At 31.8% G+C, this 13055-nt stretch overlaps 1 protein-coding gene across 1 annotated transcript; it reads right to left on the bottom strand.

Moving 5' to 3' along the window:
- Window positions 1-5530: 5530 nt before the first annotated feature.
- LOC126605105 (cytokinin dehydrogenase 3-like) lies at window positions 5531-8590 on the bottom strand. The gene is made up of 5 exons (XM_050272458.1): window positions 7943-8590; window positions 7320-7447; window positions 6647-6922; window positions 6214-6482; window positions 5531-5970 (listed from the first exon to the last, which is right to left on the bottom strand). The coding sequence occupies exons 1-5, from the start codon at window positions 8535-8537 to the stop codon at window positions 5679-5681; spliced, it is 1560 nt and encodes a 519-aa protein (XP_050128415.1). The 5' UTR covers window positions 8538-8590; the 3' UTR covers window positions 5531-5678.
- Window positions 8591-13055: the final 4465 nt, after the last annotated feature.

The raw sequence follows: 13055 nt of genomic DNA, 5'->3' as shown, positions 1-13055 counted from the left end.
AGACACTGACATTTCCATTCCCGGCCGATAAAATTGCTCATGGAATTTCTCGACTAGTTCCTCCCAACTTTGGATAGAGTTAGGCAGGAGGTTGATGTACCATGCGAATGCCAGCCTATTAACTAGAAGTTAAATAGTCGCATTTTAGGGAAGTCACTTTTAACATCTCCGCATTGCGTAGTGAACTAGGCTACATGTTCTAATGATGACAGGGATGATTCTCCAGCAAAAAGGCTGAAATCTGGAATCTTAAAGGCTTTTGGATATTCAAACCTTTTTATATAAGCTAGGTATAGATGGATGAACTTTGGGAATTTCGACCCTTTTTTCAGGGCCGAATCAATCATTCTTTTGACCTCAATTACATCGACGGATGCCGTTTCTGCGCCTTGGACAAAGTCGTCCATCTTGCTGCTTGATCCACCCTTTTTTTCCATATCAATCATTTTGAGTCGAGCATATCCTGTCTCGGCTGGTGACGCTGTTATTGAACTGTTCTTTGGAATAAGCTGTCTGGATTGGTCGGCGTAGCCAATATTTTGGGTATTGATAACCAGGACCTCGAGCAATCTAGTATGCACAGGGAGAGTCCAAGAATCTATATAATTTATTTTGTATAAGAAAATTAAGATAAGGGATACTTTGGATGCGGTCCCTAATCCTTAACATTCTTTTACTAAAACCTTAATGGTATTCAAAGTTTGATCAAAGTCTCTTGACTTTGTACACCTCAGTATATTACAATCAATATTTATATTTTTATAGTTTTGACATTAATTGTTTGATATTTTATGAGATTTATAATTCTATAAATTTAAAATCCCTCATTATAATACTATTATAAACTGTTACAATAACAAAAATCAAACATTTTGATTGAATAAATGGATAAAAACTATGTAAAAATAAGAAAAAATAAATGGCAAAAGAATGTATCAATAGTGTTAAAAAAATTGGTGCATTTTACAAAACAAATTGGTACATTTCACATATAACAAAGTGGTCCATTAATAAAGAAGAATGGGTACATTATAAATAAATTTGGGTACAGATAAAAGATTAAAAAATTATGAGTACAAATGATTTTTTAAAAAATATAGGCGCTAAAAGAAATTAATACATGGGTACAAAATAAAACTAAAAAGAAAATACTTCAAATTGTAAAAAAATGTTGCAAATTAAAAGTGGGTACAAACTAAAAATATAAATATATGATACATAGTTTAGGCATAAAACATAAATATACCGTATGTAATTTTTCTATCATTGATTAAATATACAATGTCACGTGACGATATACACATAGGTACAAACACAAAATAAACTTTAAAAAATATAGGTATAAAAAGAAACTAATATATGGGTACAAATTAAAAATGAAAAGAAAATTGGTACAAATTAAAAATAGGTACAAACTAAAAATAAAAATATATAATAAAAAAAATTTTAACCATAAATATAAATATACTAATTTTAACATTTTTAACACTAAAGGAATATATTTAAAATAAAAATATTTTATTATTCAAATAATTAATGATGTTATTAATACACAAGGACCTTGATCAAAAATTGAAAATGAATAAGATTTTAATCAATGGAGTAGTAAAAAGAAGGATGTGAACCTAATTTATCCTTAAGATAATTATTATGATTAACCACCATAATATTATCTCTTAACAATAGCAAATTATCTTAACTTTCTTATCCGACGATTAAGAACCATGCTTATTCAACGGCCTCGATCACTTGGGCCGATGGTGTAAAATCGGGTCCAAACAGCTACATAAACAAAAAGGGAGTGAGAGTTAGTTGCTTTCATTGGTGCTTACCATTAAGTAATGCTACAAAGATTAAATTTATAGATAAAATGACAAATTAAATGATGTGTCATTGATAAAAAAATAAGCATATTTATCAACGCATAAGTATTAATCCAATCATTAACTTTCAAGTAATTTAGTTTACAAATTTAATATTCAAATTTAGCCTGTTAACATTACCTTACAAATAGGGATGGCAATTTAACCCATCAAATTCGATCCCCGCAAGTAACTGATTTGAATGGTTCGGTTTCGGGCATAAAATTTTGGGTATTTTACGGTTATGAGTAACCGTTGGGTAAAATTTTTAGTTTCGGGTTTGGTTATGGTTATTGGGGTGTCCGCCCCAAATCCATACCCAAACCCGAACCATTTCATCTATGAATAAAAAAATATAAATATTTATTATATGAAAATGGGTTGTTAATAATCATGCATTATTAAATATGAAATTAATTATTTACTTTTATATCATTAATAATAAAAATTATATGCTTATAATTTTCAAGAGTGTAAATGTTTTCTTAGTAATAAATTTTTAATAGTACTTATTAAATGCATTGTCTCAATTGTATTAATAATAGCAATTTATTTAATATAGTTTTTTTTTAATATTCTTCATTTAGTTAATAATATAAATAAATATATATATCAAATGGGAAAAACCATTTCCCAACCAAAAATCCATCATCCGACGGATTCGGTTACGAAGAAAACCCGTTCGGGGATAATATAGGTTCGAATTCGGAGAAAATAAACTGGTTTAGATATGAAGATGGCATATCCAAACCCAATTCGTCATGTTGCCATCCCCACTTACAAATTATTTATGGAGCGTTTGTGTTGCTTCATTTTCATGGAATAGCATTTTATATTATTTTATAATGCAGCTGCCACGAAGCTATGGAGAGGACAAAGTCATCATCTGTCTTTTTTTAATTAATTAAAAGAAAATTCACTTTTAGTTCGCACAGTGTGTGAATGTCTGGATCCTGTCTATCAAAAATCAACGAAGACAGCCATAGAACACAATGGAAAAAGCTAACTTGATGACGGCCCTTTTGATGTCTCCTAGTTGCCTGCAAGCTGCAATTGAGTCGTACAGGAGCTTTTACACTGTGGGGTTTTAGAATATGAATTAATGAGATAATTGTGTACTTAGCTCATTCTTAAGCATCCCATAGTCTAGTAATTGTGTTAATTATTGTCCCTTTTTTTTTTTTTGGAAGAAATTATTGTCGGTTTTTGTCACTTTGGTTCAATGACGTAAGGGAAAGCAATATCATTACATGTTTCATCGCTTCTATGCCATTTTAAAGAGAAGGTTGTCATCAATTTTGACAAAATGTCAATCGTTCTTCTATTTATTTTCCATTCAATAAAAAATGTTAAAATAATACCAACAAAATAGTAATTAACAATTAATTTTTTTTATTAACAAACGATATTTTATAGTTATCTACACTAAAGTGAAGGGAGACTTTGAATCCATGAAGCAATGAGTTGAAAAGAAAGGTTTTAACCACCTGAATAAGTCACTACTTGCAACAAGCATGGGTTTGGTTTAAAAGTGTTTTTAAAATTATTGACATGTTTTTTTTATGAAAATGTTTTTTGAACCAATATTTAGTAAAAATGCAAGGGAATCCTAAAAAAGTATTTGAAGTGCTAGAAGCGCATAACTGATGCTTCTTACAAGATGCATTGTAAGTGCTTTTATAACCCATAAAACATTTTTTTTCTTCTAAAAACACTTTCAGTCATTTTAAAAGCACTTCTAAATGAGCCCTATTATTTTAGAAACAATATATATACTCATGGTTTTCTCTCTGACTAGCCTGTAACTTCTCTAGCAAAAATTGTCCCGTATGTCCAATATGGCGTTGTTTATTGATTAAAACGACAACATCAGAAAAATTATTGTATGTGCCGATTACACCTAAAATTTCTAGATTGAGCTTGAATAAAGGGACACTCTTTAGAAGCTCATTATGATAATCTAAGTAGTTTATTTTTAAGTTCACTCAAAATCATCTCCACAAAAATCACTCCAAATTGGAAATTATTCGACCATTTAGTTAAGTGCTTTCTGAAGGCATTAGTTTAATTAGATGGCTCAATGTTTTCACAAATTTCTATTTTTTGTTTTTTTTGTTTTTTTTTTTTTTTTGTAAGAATGACGCAAGGTGCAAATACAATGTGTGGTGAGTATAAGAAATCCCTCTACGTATGAACTTAAAATTACTTAATGATAGTGAACTCCACATATGAATGTGGAAACAAATTATTACAAAACCGACCATGCACATTATAAAAACTTTTGTGAGATATGATTTGCTTAATTGCTTAACTAAAGAGGAAATTAATTAGTGCCTTTCTTTTTAGAAGTTTGTTTTATGTGAACGTGCGGATCGCAGAGCATGATCGAGTGCAAAGGGAAAAACGGTGTCCTTTTTCCAAAAACGGAGCTTTAAAAAACAAATGGATTGATGCATGTTTTTTCTGCTAGCAATTATGTGCTTTTTCTTCTTGTCTGGGAAATTTAGTTGTAATTAAGTAGTTCAGAAAACATCTTAATTATATTATTACTACTCATTAGTTGAGCATTAGCAGAGGATGCAAAGTCCAGATTTTATGGTGGCTTCTACTTTAATGTCTCCTGCTTGCCAGCAGGCTACAATGAGAGAGTTGGAAAACAATCTAATTTGCTCTTCATTAATAAAACCCTAGCTGTCTTTCGGCATTGCAGTACTATAACTTTAGTAAAAAGGAAGAATATATATATAGAGTTCTCAGCCAACAGTTTTGTCCAATTTTGGATGGGGAAATTCCTGAAAATAGTCACTCCTTCGTTCTAAATTGCTGTGTTGGGTGATTTTTACTTTTCTGGGCAAGTGACTCAAGTCATCGAATTTGGTTTTTTGGGTGATGAATGTGATATAATTTTTCATTATCCTGCTACTTAGTCCGACACTGCATCAAACACTTTACTAAAGTCAGTCCAGCTTAGTTCCTAACTAGTTGTCTTTTGGCACTGCAGTACTATAACTTTATTAAAAAAGCAGAATATCTAGAGTTCTCAGCCAACAGTTTTGTCCAATTTTGGATGGGGAAATTCCTGAAAATAGTTAACTCCTTATAATGGATTCAAATGATTCGATTTTAAGGCGCTTGAAATGTGATCAATTTATGTGAGAGTGTATAGTATGTACATGAAAATCTCACTAAATTAAGCATTTAGTTTGGCGAAATGATTTTGATTAAAGGTTAGAAAGGGGATATTGATCATTCACTCGAATAACTTATTCTTAGGTTTGTAAATTAAGTCATATTATGAGTTTTAAGGATGTATTAAATTTGTTGTTGATGACCATGAATTAATATAGTTTTCTTGTAGTTTTGGAGAACCATTTCGATGGAGCTGTTTAGAGGGGTCCCATGAGGGGTTGGCATGTTGAAACTTAGCACTGTCTTTTTCCATATATCGTCCATTAAGTGCAGAAAAAACCGATTATCCTTTTTTGTATGTGAACTTCTATATTATTGACTGCTAGACGTTAAATAGGGTTTCCGAACCCAGCCTGTTTTTACTTTTGTAGGGCATACGTGGCAGGAATCTAACAACTTCTGGGGTGTACAAATAGCATATTGTACTGACCAACTTCATCTACATTCTCCAACATAATAAAAGAAAAAGATCTAACAAATTAATTAGAAATGCTAAATTCATATTTTACCATATCATAACCAAGTTTACAAAAACTACTAGTAAAACAATGAAAATAAGATAACCTTAATTAATTTTAACTAATACTATAGCTACCTTAGCTTACTAAACGAACATATTATATAAGATTAATTATTGAAAATTCTTTGTCCTGGAGAGAGTATCCTCTTGGGGTCGAACAAAGCTTTCTTCTTCAGGAAGGCTTTCCATTTAGAGCCAAAGTGGTTTATCCAACCTTGCTGTGTTTTTATGTGAGGAAGGTACTGCTTAACCTCTAAACCAGCCCTGTCACAAAACCCTAATATCTCTTCGTTTTGCTCCTCAAATGCTTCCCAATCGTCAAACCCACTTGAATGCAAAAATCCTACGGTGTAGAAAACATCTTCTTGAGGTATAACCGCTGACATCCTATCATCCCATCTGCAATTTAAATAACATAAAAAGGTTAATTATTAATTTGTGTGCAAATATCAAGGCAGCGGAACTTACGATTTAATTGAGTAACGCTTCTATTTGGACCACATTTATTTACCGGTCATTTTACTTGGCCTCTTTAAAAAAGACGAAAGTGCTCACTTTGTGGGATCACGAGGAAACCCGACCGTCTGTAAATGTGGTCCTAAATAATTCTCATTTTACGTGCATCATAGAAATTAATCTTACTTGGTCCGGTTCATTGGATAAACGAGGACTGGTCCTGTGGTAATGTTTCTCCTGAGAACAATGTCCTTGAACACTCCTGCATCAAAGTCCGAGATGCTACTTTTTGGAATAAAAAGATTCAGCCATGGATGAGGGACATCCCATTGTCCTTGTGAGTGAAGCTTTTCCTCTCCACTTCTAACTCTATTCAGAAAATCGACATAAGACACATCCTTCTCAAACAAAAATCCAGGAAGAAAGCACAACCCTTTGAATAGAAGTTCAAGTTCCTACATCAAAAAAAAATATATATATAGTCACTAAAAGTAAAATTTGGGTCGCGCGCACTTAATTTGACACATATATTTACTATACAAGGCATATATGAAATTATCACAAGGAACCATGTACTTAATATCGCATAATCTTTTATTTTATTTATTAAAACATTTACCTTCTTCACGGTCGTTTCAGTGTGCTCGTCATAGTATTTGGATACTTCGAGACAATAAATGATGCCACGTTTGGTTACAAGAGAAATAATTCTTGAGTGAGAAGATTGTGGAAAAAAGGAGGATCTCCAGTTATCCGGAGGACCCCGGTTCAACATAAGTGAACCTTCCAAATAATCGAGGGCGTTGCTTTGTTTTCTTCCATTGAGAGAAATTAAACGTTCTTGGTCTCTGGCAAAGGTAGAGAAGTCACTGTAAAGCATTCGTACCCACTTGACCTACAAACAAATTGATCACCAAATTTAATTGATTGAGACATATAATATATAAATTATAATCAATCATGTAAACAACACTTTTATGTTAGGAGAAATGGTGTTAATAGGGTTCCACCACTAAACATAAAAAGGGAAAGAAAAGGGGATTAAATTAAGAGGTTAATTTAACTTAATTATGTAATGGCTTTGATGATCATGTCTCTAAGCAACATAGACAAGTCATTTTATATTGAAAAGTTGAAAAGTGCAATATTAATTTATTGAGTTCATCAGCATCACAAATTGGAATTCGTTTAATTATGTGAAAGTGGGAACAAAATATATGACTAGGCTAGAGAAAGTCCAAGTCAAAATATGAATATGGCTGCAGCCGGCTGCTAAACTAGTATATACTTACCCTCTTAGGTGCTGGCTCTAGGGCAATTCTTGCCCTAGTTATAATCCCAAATTGACCTAATCCTCCCAGGACTCCAAAGAAGAGCTCAGAGTTTTTTTGTGGGGAGCAAGTCACAAAACCCCCTTGTCCTGCAAGACAAAAGAAAAATATACACACAAACCCAATTAGTGCTTGCATGCAAAGTTACAAATTTGCATTTACTTTTAATCAAAAAATTATGCAGTAAGTTAGACTTAATTTTGAATGATTCTTCGATGCAACTGTCACACAAATTGTTAATCACTAATTGATAATCAGGATCAAGCTGGGGGTGTGAACTTATCCTTAACGTTTTCCAAACGTGTGGGACCATGGACAAGCTTCAAACGTTAGTAAAATGCGTTCAGAAACAACTGTACATTCATGTTTCACAACAACCATATATTTTGTATTATTCCACAATGTTGTTTTTATGCTGAAACACATTAATATTATAACAAAAGTGGAGATACCAATTAAGGAAACGACAATGACCAAAAACAGAAATTAGAAAATTAGCAATTACCAAAAAAAGGATTAAGAAAACAATATAAAAGTTAAATACCAAAAAAAACAATGAACAAATAAATTCACATAATCCATACCAGTGACAACATCCATTTCATAAACATTGGTAATCTGAGGACCAAACCGGAAGGCCGAGCCGCTGATGCCAGCGTTGGAGAGAGTCCCGCCAACGGTTAAGTACAGGTAGTCGGTCCACGAGACCGGTGTAAGTCCATGTTCTAATGTGGCATGCAGCACATCAATCCAAAGCTGTCCACCTCCCACATCAGCGTAATTATCATTATTATTAATATTAATACCCGAATTATTAGAAGAATTAACACTAATTCCAGATACATGTGGACGGTAATTTTTCAGTGAGGTCATGTCCACCACAACACCGTTCGGGGCCATGGCCTGTCCTCTGGTGGAATGACCGTGGCCTCGAGCAGCTATGCTGAAAGGAGTCGAAACATTGTTTGAGAATTTGATCAAGCTTGAAATGTCGTTTATGGAAGCTGGGTACAAAACGGCTGCTGGGTTGTATCTATGAATGTGACCAAAATCACTAGAAGCTAATTTAATGGCTTCTGGATCGTCACGAAGTTTATAACCCATGGTGAAAGTCAGACCGCTCAGAATGATCAAGAATATGAGTATAAGAAATGTTGGGAAGGGAAAACTCTCAGCCATTTTAGGTTCTGTTGAGAGAAAGAGAAAGAGAGAGAGAGAGAGAGAGGGTTTGGTTTGGTTTTGAAGATAAAGGCAGAGGTGTGCATATATATAGACAAATACAGCTGCATGAGAACCAGGTAGAAATTTCGCAACGACGTCGTCATGGCCTAACTACTGTATACTTTTTTTCTTTCAAAGATACGCAAGGACGAGGCCTTGGATCTCACTGTTGTTTTTCCTTCCAATATCACGAATTACTCGTGCAATGGAATCATGAAAATAAAACGGATAATGTTATTTAAATATATAAAATTAATATATTTATTGATACACAGTACTCTAATATAGGTGAAACTCGCATGCTTATAATTATAATTATAGTGTCCATTTCTATTAAAGAGTATCAGTCAAATGTATCTAAATAGTTTTATTGAATTGCAATACTAGAGAAAATTGGAATACTTGCCTTTCAAACTTTTTATTTTGGAGAAATTTGTGATAGTGTTACCCAAAATTATCATTACTCCACATTGTAATATTTAAAAACAAATACTTTTGAATTTTTAGTTGAGAACCAATGCTCACATAGCTGACACGTTTGTTTACACACTCCATAATAAACGTGAACTTGTTATACAAAATCTATCTATTTCAGCAACGCATGTCAGTTTTGAAATAGGAATAAAAGTTTTCACTCTTTCACGTTTTGTAAGCGTCTTTTGAATGCATTAGAGAGCATGATGGCCACCCACAGAATTCCAACTCCATTAACCCTGTGGGCCATTTGGAGGGTTCAGATTTCTTCATCTGTGGGCCAATTGGAGACCAAGTTAGCTGCGTTTTGGCCGTTGGATTGTGATCTCTAGGTCAAGAAATGTCAAGGTTGGTCAATATATATGGTTACTCAATCGTTATTAGTGTATTTGTTTTCTCTCTCCCCCCTCTCGTGTTTTTTTATTAAGAATGGATGGCGGTCAAATTTTGGTAATCATCAAAAGAATCTATAAGATTTTCCATTCGGGGATACAGAGGAACTTTACGAATCAAGGCATCGATGGATTTTGTGATTCATAGATTTAATTTTTAACAAAAACAAAAGTGGGAGACAAAATCAAAGTTTTTCTTCAATGAAAGATTTGTTGTGTGTATCTACAGCTACAAGTTAGGGGTAAAGTCAATTTGGGCATAATTACATGCACCCCGTGTTTGTCTAATATGTCATTCGACCTTCCATTGTGTTTCAATGCATATAATTATATAATCTCAATTTCTCAGCAAACACACATGACATAACCATGCATGCTTATTTCTTGGCATATTAAATTAATCCAATTGTTTTCCATCATGAACGAGCAATGCTAAATATACCATAAATATAATGGCATAAATACTATGCGTTCCACCTCTATTTAACAGATGCCAGTAATAATTAATTAAAATGATAAGATAATGTGTTCGACATGCAACATATTATAACTTTATTAATAAATTAATAACTTTTCAGCATCTTGCATGCATTCATAAAAAAAAAATAGCAAGAAAACAATTGCATGCCATGCACACGAGAGAATCTGATGTATAAAATTCACCAGAACGTACTTGTCCCAGCCTGTTTAGTTATATCATAGAGTACAAGTTCATACAGTGATGCTAGGCAACAGAAACATACATATTATTATCATTATTATTATATATAAAAGAATAAATCATATAGTAATTTATTTGTGTTCTGGGCAATTTATTTTTTGGGTCAGGTTTTGTACTCTCGCACTGTCATGTTTACATGTAGGGTATGCTATCTACACGTTTATTTTTACTTCTTACATATTTTTTGTTGATTTTTGTTATTTAATCTTCTTTAATTTATTCAATCTTATAACTAAAAATTAAAAGAAAGTGTGAGAAGTAAAAAATGAAATGTATATGGCACCACCCTACATATAGCCAAACATATTTCCAGATCGCAAAGATTTTCATTAAAAATGTGTGTTGGACTGTACTCTAACAAATAAATATCCCCATTCAACAGATAATCTTTGACCTATAGATCTCACAGGTAGGATGACCTATCGGGTGGCAAGACCTTCCACCATTCTCTGGTCCATGCATGGTACCATGCATCCATATTCTATTAGTACTTTTTTTTTTTAAACAACCATATTCTATTAGTATTAATCATATAATTAAGAATGTAATCTTGAACACATATGCATGCTCACCATGCTTGATGTCTAATCATATATTAGTACTATTCGTATAAATCTTGAACACATATGCATATTCCTAATTATTGAAGCTAACTAAATTAATTTATAAATTAAAACAATAACTAATAATTAGAGAATCTATAGAATGTGTAGATATAAGTTGATAGGTTGTCAGGTTAATTAGGTTATTATAGTGAGGAACAATTTATAAAATCGCAAAACTTAATGAAAAAAAACCAAGTACAACTTATCACATGCATAAACAGTGATAGTTAGGTCTTCCGCCTAACAAAAAGGGATGGAAAATATGGCAGAAAAGGTTGGTTGTATTATATTTCTCCTTTTTATTGGAGCTAGCATATATATAGGAGAAGGTTAGTTGTATTATATTTCTCTTTTTTATTAGAGCTAGAAGTTTCCCGTCATTCAATTTGTGTTAATCACGTGTTAGGCTTGAAAATTCGCTACACATGAAGAGGAGTGTTGAAAATTTGAATCTTAGGTATGTTGAGAATATGAATCTTACATCGGAGAAATAAGAGACATCATGTACTAATAAAAAATAATTAAACTACTCCTCATATTATTAATGAAATATTACGATGAAATCTCAACATCTTTTGATGAATTCTGACTAATATACTCATATTAATTAAAGAACTAAATGTCAGTGAGGAAATATTGTAATGACATCTCTAGAAACAAAAATAATAATAATAAGCAAAAGCGGAGGAGGAGGTTTAAGGTTATGTTTGAATGGAGAAGATTTTATGTTAAATTTTTTATTTGGGACATTTCTTCACATCTTCATATGCCTTTTTACATATGACAAAGTTCAAACCTAACATGTAAACAAAATAAATTGGATGATGTGAAGCATGTGTGGCTGTTGGGCTTTACATTTGCCAAACCTACTTTGAAGAAGTTGCGGTTTCATAATAAAACTAATTGGTAATATGAGGAGTCACCCAACTCCTCATAAGCACATGCAAGGCTTACCAAACTTCCAATACGGGAACAACACAAGAGCTTTAGGCCAAGTGAGGAAGATATACACTACTACAACACTTTATGTCTTTGTAATACTCATGTGCTGTATTTCTATTCCTTCCTATCGACATTTTATGATCTATTTGTTACGAACTTGATCTCTATCTTGTGACTTGGAAGTTCCTTACCTAAACATAGCCTAAATATTTTAAGGGATTTAGTTTTCATATATGTACACATGCAAAGACTTCGAGAAAAAAAATTCAAAAGGGTCGGGGTTTCCTTTTGTGGCTCCGTGATTGGCTTTCATGTGCTTATAAGGATTTGATTACTGTCACTCTAAAATAGTCAATATGTACTTCTCCTATATATGCAAAAAATTTGGATACAAAAAAAGAGAAATTAGGTTCACATCCCTCTTTTTTCAACTTTATTGATTGAAACCTTATTCATTTTCAAATTTTAATCAAGGTCCCTTGGTTTTAATAAACATCATTAATTATTTCAATAATAAAATATTTTACATATCAAGATAATTAAATTTTATTTCTAAATTATTCATTTAGTGTTAGAAACGTTACATTTGATATATTTATATTTATGGCTAAATTTTGTATCATATATTTTTATTTTTAGTTTGTACCCATTTTAATTTGTAACCCTTTTTTTAAATTGTGCCAATTTTCTATTCAGTTTTAGTTTGGACCCATATATTAATTTCTCTTTGTGTCCATATTTTTCAAACTTTTATTTGTACTCATATTTTTTTGACCTTTTATTTGTACCCATAATTTATTAATAATGTACCCATTTTGTCTTTAAAAAAGTACCACTTTGTTATATGTAAAATGTACCTTCTTTTTTTTTGTAAGTACCATCTCTTTTGTGTAAAATGTACCCATTGTTTTTTTTTTTTTTTTTTTTCGTTTATGAAATGTATCCATTATATAAAACGTGTCACCTTTTTTTGTATAAAATGTACCAACTTTTTGTATGTAAAATGTCATTAATATAAGTAATGAAAAATCATGGGTTTTATTTAAGTATAATTTCTTTTAATATTTTCAACAAATTATGGATTTTACTTAAAATCTCATTAATATAAATAACTACAAATATCAAATTTTAATTTTCAAAAATTATAATAACCTGCATAGAAATGCATTATTGCGTTAATTTCAGGAACTTCAATAAAAAATAGAAAACCAACAAGGTTTCAATAAAAGAACGTTGATAAATAGGGACCGCATCCAAAGTCACCCTAGAAAAAAAATACTATGGATGACAGTAGAATGACTTTTTGAAAGTGCCAGTAACTTCTTTCATTTTATTGTATATT

The sequence above is a fragment of the Malus sylvestris genome, chromosome 15 (assembly GCF_916048215.2).
Source record: "Malus sylvestris chromosome 15, drMalSylv7.2, whole genome shotgun sequence".
Taxonomy (NCBI): Eukaryota; Viridiplantae; Streptophyta; class Magnoliopsida; order Rosales; family Rosaceae; genus Malus; species Malus sylvestris.
The sequence above is the reverse complement of the archived record's forward strand: the minus strand, read 5'-3'. Positions and strand labels throughout refer to the sequence as shown.